The 15,490-nt window shown below is 40.2% G+C and overlaps 1 protein-coding gene across 3 annotated transcripts in view; it reads right to left on the bottom strand.

Annotated features, from left to right (window-relative positions):
- LOC120572840 (killer cell immunoglobulin-like receptor 2DS1) overlaps nt 1–11,683 on the bottom strand; it is a 38,891-nt gene extending 27,208 nt beyond the window's left edge. The window contains exons 1-2 of one of the 3 annotated variants that reach the window (XR_005641499.1): nt 11,640–11,671; nt 1,250–1,285 (exon numbers count right to left, since the gene is read on the bottom strand). Coding sequence is in view for 1 of the 3 variants with exons in the window: in XM_039822325.1 (XP_039678259.1) it covers nt 1,250–1,285; nt 11,640–11,670 (67 nt within the window). In the remaining 2 variants the exon portion in view is untranslated. Of the gene's footprint in view, nt 1–1,249; nt 1,286–11,639 lie in introns of all 3 variants that reach the window. The other 2 variants (XM_039822325.1, XR_005641498.1) reach the window with 2 other exon arrangements.
- Nucleotides 11,684–15,490: the final 3,807 nt, after the last annotated feature.

Here is a 15,490-nt window from a genome sequence, read left to right on the forward strand (position 1 = left end):
CAGGCTGGCAAGTAAAGGTACTTTTTTTTCGGGGGGGGGGGCAGGGGGGTGGCATCAGGACTGCCTATGCAGGGCCCAGGGTCTTGTGCTACGCCCCTGATGGATGCCAACAATAGACAGACCAAGGGGAGTAGGAGGGAGAGACAGGGGAAAACAACAAGGAGGAGGGGGAGGAGGGAAGAAGAGGAAGAAGGAGAGCCATCTCTGATGAGATCAGGGCCACACTTATTCATCATGTGATCAACCACAGATTGACCATGAGAGAAGCCCATCTTGATTAAGTAGCTTTACAGTGGCATCCATACTGCATGCAACTATCTAATGACTATTTCAGCATTACAAATCAATCGGACTTTGTTTTGCCCAAAGTGCATACAATTCCCCCCTCTCAGCAGGTCACTTTCTCTAGAGAACATTGTAAATGTAGATATAAGCCTATGAAAGACAAAAGAGCTTTAGATTTAGAACAACAGTGTGTACATGGTATATCCAAAAATTTACTATTATGAAAAAAGTGTTTGCCATTTGATGCAAATGCTTCATGTTGAGATGTGTTTATGGCATTTTTAATGCAGTGTTTCATTTGGAAGGAGATGTGAAGCATTTTGCATTTTGTGTGTGCAGTTTTAGGAATTTTGTGTAGAGTTTTGAAAAAAGGAGACATAGTTTTGAAAACTTGTGTAAGCAGTTGGAAAAAACTGTAATCTACCAGTTAGCTCCTGTGGTAGCTAAGAGTTTAATCTACCAATTAGCTCCGTGTGTATTGTTGTGATTGGTCGTAGTGTTATCCAATTGCGTGCCGTGAGATTTTCAAATGCATGCTTGGTGATGGGTGACTTTCATTTCTCGATGCCAGAATCTTTTCAGATTGATGTCTGGACTTTCAGGCTCTTATCTCTATCTTAAATAGGGTTCATTTTCTACTTTTACGAGAGGAAAACAAGTTGCATGGTCGATGGAAAGACAGCACGAGGGTTATATGTGAAGAGGGAACTTTAGAAAAGGGAAGCTGTGTGGTTTAGTACGTCACAAACTTCAAGTAGATTAGTTCTAAGAATCTAATCTATATACAAAATGCTCGTTTAAAAACATTTTATTGAGCTAATGAATTCAGACAAAATCAACCTGTCCCTGTTTGAATATTTGTAACCCTGTGTACTTTAATATAAAGTGTTCTCAGAGTTTATACTGACCTTCTGCGTTTGGATCGGGGCCTAACTGTTCTATCTAGACAAAAACGTTTACTGACCTTGGTTTGTTGTGCTGCTCAGCAGTGAGGTCAGAACTGAAGAGAAATGGACCTCAGGTTAGTTTGAGTTTGTGATACAACAAGACATTTAAAGTTTAAATAATAAATGGAAATAATACAAAATCAGTCTGTAAAATCATGTACACAACATTTCAAAATGACTCGCCACATTTCTTGTCATAAACTTGTTATATTTACATTCAGAAGCATTTATTGCCAAACAAAATCATTTAATTTTGTCTTTCTTTCAGCTGATGTTTTTAGAAACGCACAAAGAATCTACTTACGGAGTAGCCGAAGTAGAGATGTGTCCTCCATCCTAACAGTTGGTGAAATGATGTCTACTCTTTGTTCACTTCATAGTCACAGCATCACATAAACCCTCCTCCTTCCTCTGTGACTGTGGGTCAGTGATGTGGTTTCCTCTACACACACTATGAGAAAACAAGTTGTGTTTAGTTCCCATGAAGCAGATACATTCAATTTTAAAATAGGGCAGTGCAACATGAAGTGGAGAGAAGAAAAACTAAATGAAGATGTTGGGATGAAAAACAACTGACACCTGAATGTAAATAATACGATGACTCCCTGGTAGTCTAAAGGGCCGTCAGTCAGCCTATTGTCCGGTTACCACTCTCAAACCAATGAGCAGATCAACTCAACCAGGAGTTCAAGATGGGCCTGTGATACCAGGATTTTTTGGGGTGGGGTGGGGTGGCTCAGTGGGGGCCAACAATCAGTCATAGGGGCACTGGGGGCATTTTATCAGAATACAGCAAAGAAATTCTGCTCGGTATAGGAAAAACTTGGATAGTATAGAACAACACAATGTCATTTTGATAAATAAAACACATTGAATTACATTCATTATTATGTCACTTGTTTTTATTTTCAACAAATTGTGTATCCAAATACAATACACATTTTCTAGGGGCTCTTAAGGCAAAATATCTGATATGAGAAAATATTAATTGGTCATGTGACAAGGGCTGGGAAGATTTTTTTGTCACAAAAATGTATAAAAAGCCATACCCGACTCACTGATATAGCCTCTCGTTTCACATTAGATGATAGAAACTGATGATGTAGGCTAAACACAAACAACATTTCATACAACAACAGTGAAGTTTTCATGTAGTTACTGTAATTGAGCAATTTCTAAATGTCTTGGTGACCAATCAGATTGCCTGGTCGGATCTACGACCTACGTGTCGGATCTACAGTCTGTTGCTGCTCTGAATGATTGGTTGATGATTCAAGGCGGCTCTTGAATACAAATCAGGTCTAACAAGGTGTACAGAGGTCGGTGGATTTCAGAAGTTTCCAGACTTGCGACCACAGAGTGTTGCCAAGTACTGATGTAACCCGCGCTGTTAGATCCACCCACCTTAAACAACATTTGATTAAATAGCTAAGCCTCAAACTAAAACTCACGGACACAAGACGGCAACGGATAAAGACTCTCTCAGCTCTCATGGCTCCATTTCTGCTCCTGTTGCTCATTCTGTCTGAAGCAGCTCCTGGTAAATATCAGCTTTTAATGTGAAAAGATTTATGTAGACTTTATTTCTGACCTTTGTTGTTATGATGATTGTGTTTAAAACACAGACAGTTTCAGGTTTTGTAAAGTTTATGAATAATGTAGGAGCCGTTTTACATGTAAGTATATGAAGTATCCGAGAGATAATGTAGAGCGATCTGGTCATGACCAGGGATGACTGGATTGCTCTCCATTATCTTGTATATTACATGGCTACTTACTAAAAAATCAATAACTTGATAAAATATACTGATTTAACAAAGATTGTTTGGCTTCTGTATTTTACGGCAAAGGAATATGAACGGGTTGTTGCTCCCAAGCCAGATCGCCCGGCCAAGTAAATGTGAGTTAGCAAAGGCATAGGCGCCGATTTATGTTTTCCTCCGTGGGTGCTCACAGGCGCACGCACTTTAAAAAAAGTAGTCAAAATGTTTGCATTTCAGAACCTTAGGAAATGGACAGCGGCCGACAGGAACACACACGCCCATTAACTCGATAATAAAGCCGTAAAGTATGCTTTCAACTCAGGACAGCGCCACTTCTCACAAATACAGTTAAGATTGGAGATGAGAAGTTTAACTGACCACCAACTACCGCTGACCTGATGGAGCACCACGACCGGCCGCTCGCGGTACTCTGTATCCAGTGCACAATCACCTATTCTGGGGTAACTACCACCAACTACCGCTGACCTGACGGAGCACGATGACCGTGCTCTGTATCCAGCGCCGTAAAGTATGCTTTCAACTCAGGACAGCGCCACTTCTCACAAATACAGATAGGATTGGAGATGAGAAGTTTAACTGACACATAACCGTGATCAGCTTCGTGGGAAATTAAGAATCACTAAAGAGGCATTTTCATCCGAGAGACGCTGTGATTGGTGGATAGGATATGGAGCACAGGACTGACAGCGACATAACCAATCACACTATGACAGACGCTCCACTTACTGCAATGTTTAATTTTAAATGAATGTATCCTACTGGCAGTCCAGTCAGGTCTCATGGCAGGACGTGATACGGTTACGTTATTGAATTTATTAAGTCGTGGACAGGTTACGTAAATGACGTTTTTTTCGTGTGGCGCTTACAATTTTTAAAGCAATGTATTTCAATGGGAGGCACATTTCGTGATAACAGTACGATTACGATAGCGAGTAGTATTGATAAGGCGAAAGTCCGCGTAGGGAAGTTGGTCGGGGTGGTGGATGGGTCAAAAAACACAGGACTTTCACCCCGGAGACCGGGGATCGCGCCCCGCGAGTGGCGGTTCCATTCCCTTTCATTTTTTGCCTAACCACAACCGTCCCATTATTGTGGCAGGTTACAGGTTCAAAAATCATAACCTGTACACGTTCAAAAGTCGTTGCGTGTACATGAAATAAACGTCAAAATCGTGACCTGTACACAAATTAATAAATCAAAATAACGTGACTATTACACGACCTGGCGTGAGACCGGGTTGGGCAGTCTGGGACACGTGCACCCGGAGCACCCACAGTATCGGTGCCTATGAGCCAAGGAGCTACATCGTCAGCCATCGTTAGCCATTAGCTCTGTTAGCTCTGTAAGCTCTTCCTGTTTCCTCCCTTCACCCTTTCTCTCCCTTCAGTAATCCGACTCAGATAGTGCGCAATGCAAAGCGGTGTAACAAGTAAATGCATTTTCTTAAACAATACTGGGTTTGTCTTGTTGTGTCTTTGTTAGTTACTTTAAAATAAATAGAGGAGAAGAGAGAGAACACAGCTCACTGACATCGATGACAGTGTCAGCTGGTCCAGGTGTGTTTTTCTAGCTGGTTTACATTTGGGAGGGTTGAGGTAGCTAGAGCACAACGGCCTACAGGATCGCCTGTTTGATTTTATGTTGAAGTACTAACGCTGACACATCATATAAGAATGGAGAATACTACTTCCTGAGAATCTGTTGATGAGATTAATATGAATCTCTGCAAAGAGCTAAATGTCGTACAAAACAGCAGGGATTTAAACACACACACACACACACACACACACACACACACACACACACACACACACACACACACACACACCACGCCTGTTCTCCAGGTAACAGCTGCAGGGAGAAACACAAAGACACACACTGCATATTTGTCCTGTTATACTTGGACATATTTATAGTTAAAAAGAATTATACTGTATTATCTCTTTGTCATTCATAAGATTTTATTTTTTAACTTACTGTATATATACAGTATAATATTATATATTATGATTGTTCCATCACTAAGTAAACGCAAACCAGATATTCACCTCAGTGTCACTAAAGAAAGAGTTATACTCTAGGCATTAAAGACATCATCACAGTTTTGTCTTAAACAAGTAGTCTTTCCATTCACGGAAAACAAAATCTACATCATCCAGGCAGATATTTTACACACCACCCCGGTAAAAGTAACATCCAGAGACACTGACTTTCATGTATTCACTTCCTCCCAACATCCCCTGATTTTGGGGTACCCGTGGCTGAGATCACAAACCCACAAATTCATTGGGGAAAGGTGAAGTCATGGGGCACATGGAGAATGATTGCTCTGACCTGTATAATGTTTCTTCCTGTTACCTAGATTTGAAAGAGGTTTTTAACAAGGCTAAAGCTACTTCCCTGCCTCTATACAGACAATACAATTGTGCCATTACTCCCTGATAGTCCCAAGTGCAAAATTGTCTCCACCGGTCTCGGGCCGTCAGTCAGCCTATCCTCCTGATACCACACTCAAACAAATGAGCAATCAGAACAACTCAACCAGGAGCTTGAGACAGGCCTGCGTTGTCTGGGGGACCACAGTTTGGTTGTTGGTCCACATCAGAGTTCGAAAAGCTTTCACACAGCCCCAAACCAACTGGACTATCCAAGCAAATGCCTCAGGGTTCAGTAAAACAGACCAAAATGCTCAGATGTGAAAGCACTCTAAGATCAAGAGACCAAGAGAGTTCATCCCACCTTTCACATGAGCAAACTAATGCCAGTGAATAGGGGGGTACTCCTTCTGAAGAACGTTTTGTATATTAAGTAATGTGCATCTACTGACTTATTAAGTTTGCTCCACTTAATGTTTTTAGGTTGTAATTTGTGAAAATATTCTGAGCAACTAGCATAACAGTGCACCGTGCTGCATGTTAAATTGCAGAGTTAAGTGTAAAAGTGCAACATGTAGCTGTCAGCTGCACATGCACAGTGTAGACAGCTGTTTGAAAGAACATGGAGGTGAACAGTTATCAGGAACACTCTGAGTCCAGCAGAGGACCATGGACCGTGGAGAGGTTCATATCTGTTCACAGGGTGGACTGTGAACAGAGGAATTGTTGCTCACTTATTATATTATATTATATTATATTAGTGTAGTAAAAGTACTAATACCACACTGTAAAAATACTCAGTTACAAGTTTGGAAAATGTAGTTAAAGTATTAAAACATTGTAGAAAGTTTAAGGATCAAAACAGTTGTGTGTTTAATGGTCTAATCATCTCAGCCAGACTTGTAGCCATTATATCGTTGGCTAGTTTACTTTTTTTTTTTAAATCAGGTTTTATAAACTAAATGTGTTTTGTGTGCAGGAATCTTAATGTGTAAAGTAACTAGTAACTACAGCTGTAACAGATGAATGTAGTGGAGTAAAAAGTACAATATTTCTCTCTGAGATATGTTTCACAGTTTGTATTGTTTCAGCTTTGTGTCTGTTTCTGTCTTCCTGTGTGAAAGACTGTTACACCTGTTACATTAGATATCCTGATCCACCCTCCACACCAGATGGTGGCGGTAATGCACCAAGAAGAAGAAGAAGACACCTGCTGCCATGTTACTTCACCAACAAGTGCATGCTAGTTGTGGCTAATATGCTAAATGCTAACATGCTGATGGATGATCCTCCACTTCAGGTCATACCTGTCAAGTATCCCGTTTTGGCCGGGAAAGTCCCGTATTTTACCATTCTTTCCCGCCGTCCTCTCGTATTAGTATTTTCCTGTAAATCTCCCGTATTTTAACCTGCGTTATTAAAAAATAATAATACCCCGGACCCGAGTGGAGTAAAAAAAAGAAAAAAAACATTCCCAATCTGAGCTCTGTTACTTGCCTCGCGATAACTGCCACCTGCAGTAGACTACTACAGGTACTGTAGGTGGCTGTTGTCGCGAGGTTAGTGTGTGAGGTCAGATGATGATGGACGCTGCCAAAACTTATGAAGGCTTTACTATGCATTCCCCATAGCAATGCAAGTTCAGAAAGGGTGTTTAGCATGGTACGAAAGATTGTTACAGAGAATAGGAGGACGTTAGACAACAGAACTGTTTGCGCTCTACTCTCATGTAAAATTAACCACTCTGGCCCAGCCCACAAATACACTCCTTCAAAACAGTCTTATGCAAAGTCTGCAACAAATTTGTACAATAACTCACTAAAGAAAAGTTATGTGAAATTAAAAGAAAAACTGTAAAAGAAAAGCAATATGAAATGAAAAGAATGTGTGGAATGAAAATAAAATGTAAAGACAAGCAATGTTATAAATTGTAAATGTTTTCAGCATTCTGCATCAAGTGATGATTTTAGCTTTCTTGTACACCTGTCTTAAAATGTAAGGGATACTGGAGCTTGGTTGGGGTGGTGGGACTGCTCGAGGTGGGCACCGGAAAATTTCCCTTATTTTCAAATCCAAAACTTGACAGGTATGCTTCAGGTTCAGACAGGTGAGTTCAACAACATGCTCTCTGTGATGGACGGTACTGTTCAGAGGAAGGTTGCTAGGAAACGTAGCGTTGTGTGTGTGTATGCCTGTGTGCACTAAGAACAAACACTGCTGTGTGTGTGTGTGTGTGTGTGTGTGTGAGTTTGGACACTCTGTGGTGTGATGTCATGTGTGTGTTTAGACATGTTAATGATCTTTATTTTATCACCGGAACACACAATCAACATCGTTTTGTACTTTCAGACTGACCTAAGTTTTATTTTTACCTGAGTTCATTTTCACCCAATTTTACATGAATATAATATTCAAATACTCTGTAGGCAATATGTGCAGTTTAATGTTGCAAATTCCCCAAACAATGTCCTTAATTAATTATGAAACTGCTAAACGACCTGTGCTGTTTAACAGGTGTTAGGGTTAGGGCTAATTTGCGACACTAAACTGCACGTATATCCAAATACTCCTCAGATTTCTGTAATTCAGTGATGAATTAATTAGAAAGTTAAGATGAAAAACAATTTAAAGAGCGAGCCAACAGAGTGAACTGTGAGCTGAACTGAGCATGTGTAAAGAAAGAGAAGGTGCTGTGCTGCCACCTGCTGGCTGTCTGACTCAACTGATCTGTAGTGGTGGGCAGATCGAGGCTTCGTGAAACAATGAAACAGTTGAAGCAAATGTGCCATATTGTGTCGAGGCTTCGAAACAATCCGACACCCGTCTCAACGATGACACCTAGTGGTCACTTGCAGGTGTTGCTCTGAAACAACCATGACAACGAGCCATTAAAAAAAATATGTGAAGCTTGTAGGCTCCTCACTGTGCATAATGTTTTTTTGGTCATGGAAATAAATTAATATTAATAAAAGAAATCAAGCCACAATGTCTCACTTTTTTATAGATTTTTATTCCAAAATATTAATTTCTCTGCTGTGGAAGGACTTAGTCTACTTCTTTTTTTACAGATAATTTCTCCAGCCTTTGAAAAAATCATCTTTCAAGGGACACTTGTTGCTGGCATGCAAAGATATTTTTTAGCAAGGACATACAAATGAGGAAAGATTACTGCTCTCTCTTTCCAGTAAGTTAGAGGATCATGAGTTCTGGGCAAAAACGCATAGTTGAGGTATTTCTTCACTTCCACTGTGGCATCAGCTGTAGCATCTTGGTTTCACGGATACGATCATCAAAACGTTCCCATAAACTGTCCTGTGTTTCTACTGGTGTTGATGTTGATTATGATGGGCCTGATGTTGACATTTGTGGCTCTGAATGAAAATGAAAACGGAGCTTCCATTTCTATCTATCTATCTTAATCTGTCTATCTATCTATCTATCTATCTATCTTAATCTGTCTATCTATCCATCTATCTATCTATCTATCTATCTATCTATCTATCTATCTATCTATCTATATATCTAAATATGTATATATATATATCTATATATGTATATATATATATATATATATATATATATATATCTTAATCTAGCTAGCTAGCTATATATGTATCCATTTACTAATGTGTCACTGTATGTATACTCTGTCTGTCTCTAGCCTATCAGGCAATGTGTAAATTTAAATGCAAGCCTAAATATAACTAAACAAATCGCACTATAACTGTCACTATATCACCAAAAATCTGCTATCTCAAAATCAAACTCCTCTCACAAAACCCCAAGAGATTGTGTGGTCTGTTCCAGACCCTGTCAATCAAACTCTGATTCGGCGGACCATGCCACCTGTCGAAACCCTCGTGAAACACTCCGATGCTTCATTTAGCCGTAGTCACGTGACATGGGTGTTTTGAATCGCGCTTCGGATCAGTGTTTCGAAACATCTGCGCTTCGGGATCTCAACAAAGCTGCGAAACGTCAGTTTCGCGTCAGCCATCCCTACTGATCTGATGCTTTCATCCAAACACATTTTTACAATGAGCGTCTCATTCCCACTCTCAGCAGTGATAGGGAGCTGATGTTAAAGACACTGACTGAACTGAGAACTGAAATACAAACCCTGTAAAAGACAGAAAGTTACTACAGAGAAAAAAAAGCTTTATTGTTAAAATATTAAATATTCAGGGTTACAGAGATAGCTGTGGCTGGCAGTAAAGGAGCAATTCAAACTCAAAGCAATTATTTCATATTGAATATGTTTAAATCATAATTCTATTAAGACGGCTGGGGGGAGGGGGGGAACTGTTTCTGATCTATAGAGATTTCAGCTTCTTTTCAGATCAGTTCAGAAGTGATGCTCTCTGGTGACATCATAGTCATCATCCAATCACACTGAGGTCGGAGGCAGAAGAGAGCTCAATGGAGGGCTTGTGGTCGGAGGTTTCTCTGTAGAGAGAATCAGCTGTCCGGTGAATATCTGGATGAATGAACTCCCAAAAGGAAGTAGTAGTTAAAAAAACTAGTTGATGGGTCAATCACTGCCTTTGGCTACAGTTTGTGTAGAGGACAAAGTGTGAGGGGAACTCTGATGCTTCACATTGATTCTCTGAGACAATCATCTCATCTCTTTACTCTTGCAATCATTTATGCTCCTGGGACGCTCCAGTATCTCAACCTTATTGTGTGTAATGTTTTTAATCTTTATCTTTCTCGTTTTCTACTTTCACCCACAACAAGTATTTCTACATTGAAGCTACTCAGAGTATCAAAGGGATGTGGTTAACCATATCTGGTATTGTGGGGGAGTTTCTGTATGTGAATGAGTGGCTAGGCCAGTGGTTCCCAACCTTTTTTCCTTGGCGCACCCCTACTTATGTCTAAGAAAAGCTGATCCCCCCCCCCCACCGAAACCAAAGTTGAGGTAACTCTCGAGATAGAGCCTTACTTTCTTTTTTGATACAGAGCAGTTATCAGGACTTTTACATTTCTCCGCCATGTTTCATTCATAAAAAAGTGATGCCGTGGCGGCAGGAAAAACGAGGATGATAGCAGCTAGCAGCTAACAGCTAGCAGCTAGCAGCTGACCTGATGACAGCAAGGGTCCCAGGTTAAGAGGTCCCGGAGGTTTAGCTTACTAAGTAGCCTGCCTCCAATTTCAAGCAAAAACAAAAATATATAGTTTTTATTACAACTTTTGTATACATTATATATTCTAGTGTATTATAATAATTTGTTTAACATGTGCAAATATTTTTTTTACCTCAACCTCAAACCAGATAAAGACTTGCGCCCCCCCCTGTGATCTTTACCGCCCCCCTAAGGGGTGCCCGGACCCCAGGTTGGGAACCACTGCTCTAATACAATCATCTCATCTCTTTACTCTTGCAATAATTTATGCTCCTGGGACGCTTCAGTATCTCAGCCTTATTGTGTGTGTACATGCAATAATTGATCTAAGCTGGGAAACCTTCCTTCATGTTTGCTCACAGAACGCTCCAATATCTTAACCTCATTGTATGCAATGCTTTTCATCTTTATCTTTCTTGTTTTCTACTTTTGCCCACAAGTATCTCTACATTGAAGCTACTCAGAGTTTCAAAGGGATGTGGTTAACCATATCTGGTATTCTGGGGGAGTTTCTGTATGTGAATGAGTGGGTACGAGCCAGCAGATGTAGATGTAGGTGAAATGTATTGTTGTTTATGTGCAGGTTTGATGAATACCAAATGTATTGTTTGTACAAACAGTTTATACACACATTGACAACTTGGTCTATGCATGCCTTGATAAATAAGGCATCTGGCATCTCAATGATAAACTGCTCAAAAATCAACAAATTAATCAGCGGCTTTTCTGCTCTGAGTTGGAGTTTTTTTTTTTTTTACTCAAGCCGTCCTGCAAAAACACGCTGTGTTTTGATCACGACCTAACTGTTCTATCTCGACAATAAAGTGTACTGACCTTGGTTTGTTGTGCTGCCCAGCAGTGAGGTCAGAACTGAAGAGAAATGAACATCAGGTCGGTTTGAGTTTGTGATACAACAAGGCATTTAAAGTTTATTAAAAAAATTTAAATAACAACCTAAAAACTGTCTGCAAAATCATTTACACAACCTTTCAAAATGATTTGCATTATTTTTTCTCATAAACCTTATATTTACATTAGGAAGCATTTTTAGCCAAGATTAATATTTTATCTTGTATTTCTTTCAGCTGATGTTTTTAGAAACGCACAAAGAGTTTACTTACAGAGCATCTGCAGTACAGATGTTTCCTCCATCCTAACAGTTGGTGAAATGATATCTACACTTTGTTTACTTCAGAGTTATAGCATCAAGTAAGCCCTCCTCCTTCCTCTGTGCCTGTGGATCAGTGATGTGGTTTCCTCTGCACACACTATGAGAAAAACAGTTGTGTTTAGTTGCCATGAAGCAGATACATTAACTTTTAAAATAGGGCAGTGAACCATAACATGAAGTGGAGAGAAGAAAAACTAAATGAAGATGGTGAGGTGAAAAACGATTGACACCTGAATGTAAATAATACGATGCAAACATTGTTTTGATGCCTGAGGTTAAAGATATCTTTTCACAAAGATTCACAATGCATATTTAAATCCTTTTAGAGATTCATTAGAAAATGACTTGATGACCTTCAAATAAACCAGCTGTATCTTCCTGTAGATGGCAGTTAATCTGAAAACTCAGAGACCTGTTTAAATCGTGTCTCATATTTTAACTAACCCCACAAACTTTATTATGTAAAAGAACCTAAAAATCTTTTTCTTCTTCTTTCTTTCGTCCTGGTACTCCCCACCGGTAATCACCACCTTATCGTGGTGGAGGGGTTTGTGTATCTGAGTCTGGGATCTGTATAGCGCTCAACAGTCCCGCCCACAGCCGGGTCCAGAAGTAAAAAGCCAATGCAATTTTGTCATTGACAATTGGAGTATAAGCTATGAAATCGTAATCGTAAATGGTAGACTTAAACCAGCTATGACATGACTAAGCGATTGTATATGCTCATATAGATGCCAAATGTTAATGGGGCACCAAGCTTCCATCCATCCATCTTCGTCCGCTTATCCGGTGTCGGGTCGCGGGGGGAGCAGCTCCAGCAGGGGACCCCAAACTTCCCTTTCCCGAGCAACATTAACCAGCTCCGACTGGGGGATCCCGAGGCGTTCCCAGGCCAGGTTGGAGATATAATCCCTCCACCTAGTCCTGGGTCTTCCCCGAGGCGCCCGGGGGGCATCCTTACCAGATGCCCGAACCACCTCAACTGGCTCCTTTCGACGCAAAGGAGCAGCGGCTCTACTCCGAGCTCCTCACGGATGACTGAGCTTCTCACCCTATCTCTAAGGGAGACGCCAGCCACCCTCCTGAGGAAACCCATTTCGGCCGCTTGTAGCGGCACCAAGCTTGTTTTGAGATAAATATCTTTTTTTCACGATGTCTTGGATAAGTACTTCATTACCCACAATCCTGAACAAGAACTGCACATTCACTATATTTGGAGGTAAAAGTGCGCAAGGCTGTTGTCATGACTTGATTGTTGTTCAAGAGGCTCTTTCGCTGTTGTGTCTTCGACTATATTAGTCAGTGATGCGCGGTGGTTTATGGGATGAGTAGTTCCTTCGCTCGGAAATGAAAATATGTACACAGTCTTGTACCTTTGACTTTTTTTGGATTTTCAGTTCGTTTTTTCACTCATATGTTGTATGCGTATGAGTCATGTTGTAGCTGGTTAGCCTAAGGCATGGTCTAAAACTCTTTATAATGGGAGAAATTAATGGGAAATTTACTTCCGGAACCCAAGGTCTCTCAGGGGAGGGTGGGGGGGACTGTTGAGGTCTATTATCTGGAGCTCTGAGCTCCTGTAGGGTCTCCCATGATGAGATCCCAGAGGAGAGGAGGGTCAGACTAAGAGTGACTCAGTTCAAATGTTTACAGAACAAGAATATTTGTTCTCAGTTCAATATAAAAAGTAGTACTGCAGTACATTTCTAACAGTTGTTTTAACAGAAACAATGTCCTGTTTGAAATGTCAAATGTGTGTTGTGAATTAGAAATATATAAACCTTCATGGAAGTTCATGGAAACACAAGGGTTAGGGCCAGATGTTTTAGTTTTTTGTGAATCCTGTTGTCTGTCCTGTTGAAACTGTTTCTTATGGAAGAAGTGTAATGTTATTTTGCGTGTCAATAAAGTTGTATAACAGAAGACGGAGTCCTGTCTGTTTGGTAGTGATTTTTTTTTTAAATGAGAATACAAGCAGCTCAGCGCAGCTGTGTGAAATTAATCTGAAACCAATGGTAGTACTTTAAACAATTTATTGAACAGTACTTTGAAAAGTATTTTGGAAAGTACTGGCTTGGATGCCTTCAACGCTTTTTACTATTTTATTTCTACTCTTTTTTTTTCAACGCTTTGTTTTGTTCAACACTTTCAGCGTTTTTTCTGATTGTTTTAAAGTTTTTTTCCCCGAAGACTTTCACACCTTTTTCAAGGCTTTTAACGCTTTTTCCCGAAAAAAAATTCAATGTATTTTTGATGCTTCAACTCTTTATTTTTTTTTTTTAGGACACTGTTTTAAATGTTTTTTTCTACGCTATTTTTAAACTATTTTTTGAACCGTATCATGAACAGTATTTAGGAAAGGATGGTTGGCATCGGCTGGCTGTGAGTTTCTGTTTTGTTTTCTATTTTCCATTTTGTTTTCTGGAACAGTCCGGCTCTCCGTTGCACGTTCCTGGCTGGCTTCAGTGAGCGGACGAAGGATCTTGTGGCGAGCATCACCAGCGTGGCTGAAACGACAATCCAGCGAAGATGGTGGGTAGATCTGGGGTGTAAGTACTGGGCTTGATTGTAGCTGATGACTGGCAGAAGTGTACAGCGTAAGAAATGGTGGGATGACGAGCAGGTGTGCGTAGTCAGAGAGGCCAACAGAGGAACTGACAGGAGAGCATAATGGAAAACAAAATGGAAAATAGAAAGCAAAACAGAAACTCACAGCCAGCCGACCCCAACCATCACAAATGGACCTTTTGAAAAGTATTTTGGATGTGCATAGTAATTTAAAATGTATTCTTGTTTGTGGTATTCATAATAATAAGATGTCTTTACGTCAGTCTCATATCTGTAAAAGCTATCCTGAATTTATACCAGAGTGGAATGCAGCCATCCTAAATGTTAGATAAAATACACCTGTGCTCTCTCTGTTATGACAGATTATGACAGCAGGTTAATTAGCTCACATTAAAGGCAGGATTTGTCTGTTGCTGTGCAGGAGATTGACTTGTTGATCAGACAGGAAGTGGTTTCATAATTCTGGAACGTTCCGCTGAGTTCTGGAAACAGGATGTGCGCAGGTCCGTTAAGAGGACCGAGAGTTTAATACAGTTCACAAGAGGAGTGTGTCCTGATCTTGGGGCCATATAAACAATGGTCTTTAATAACTGCTGTCAGATGATGTACTATTGTGTGTGATTAAAGTGATGGTTTGGAGTAATTTCACCCTAGGGTCCTTGCACCATGATCTCGAGCCAAACACCCCCCCAGAAGCTTTTTTCACCTGGGTCTAACATTGGGAGAGTCAGCGTAGAGTAGCGTTATCAGCTGAATAGCTTAGCGCAGAGGCTAATGGACCCAGGTTTGTATCTCGTAAATGACCCCACTAATAATGCCCGAAATTATACCAAACGTTTACAGTAGTACAGATAGGTCATGCACTCATAAAACGATGGATTGTAAAGTTTGTAGGTACACCAGAAGTTTATGTAAATAACACTGCTCTCTGCTGTTGTTGTTGCTGCTGTAAGACGAGTGCTTAGGGCTGTCTACAAATTACAACACCGAAAAGAGATGCAACAAAAATATTTATTAATTTAACTTATTTTTTAAAGTAATAGCTGTAGAATAACTAGCAGGAGACAAGTTATAATTGAGGTAAGTTTGGAGACATTACCTTATTTAATCATTAAATTAATAAATATTTTTGTTGCACCTCTTTTCGGTGTTGTAATTTGTAGACGGCCCTATAAGCACTCTTACTGCCCGGTAGTAACAGCAGCAGCAGAGAGCAGAAGCCAGCAGGCAAGT

The sequence above is a fragment of the Perca fluviatilis genome, chromosome 14 (genome assembly GCF_010015445.1).
Source record: "Perca fluviatilis chromosome 14, GENO_Pfluv_1.0, whole genome shotgun sequence".
Lineage (NCBI taxonomy): Eukaryota > Metazoa > Chordata > Actinopteri > Perciformes > Percidae > Perca > Perca fluviatilis.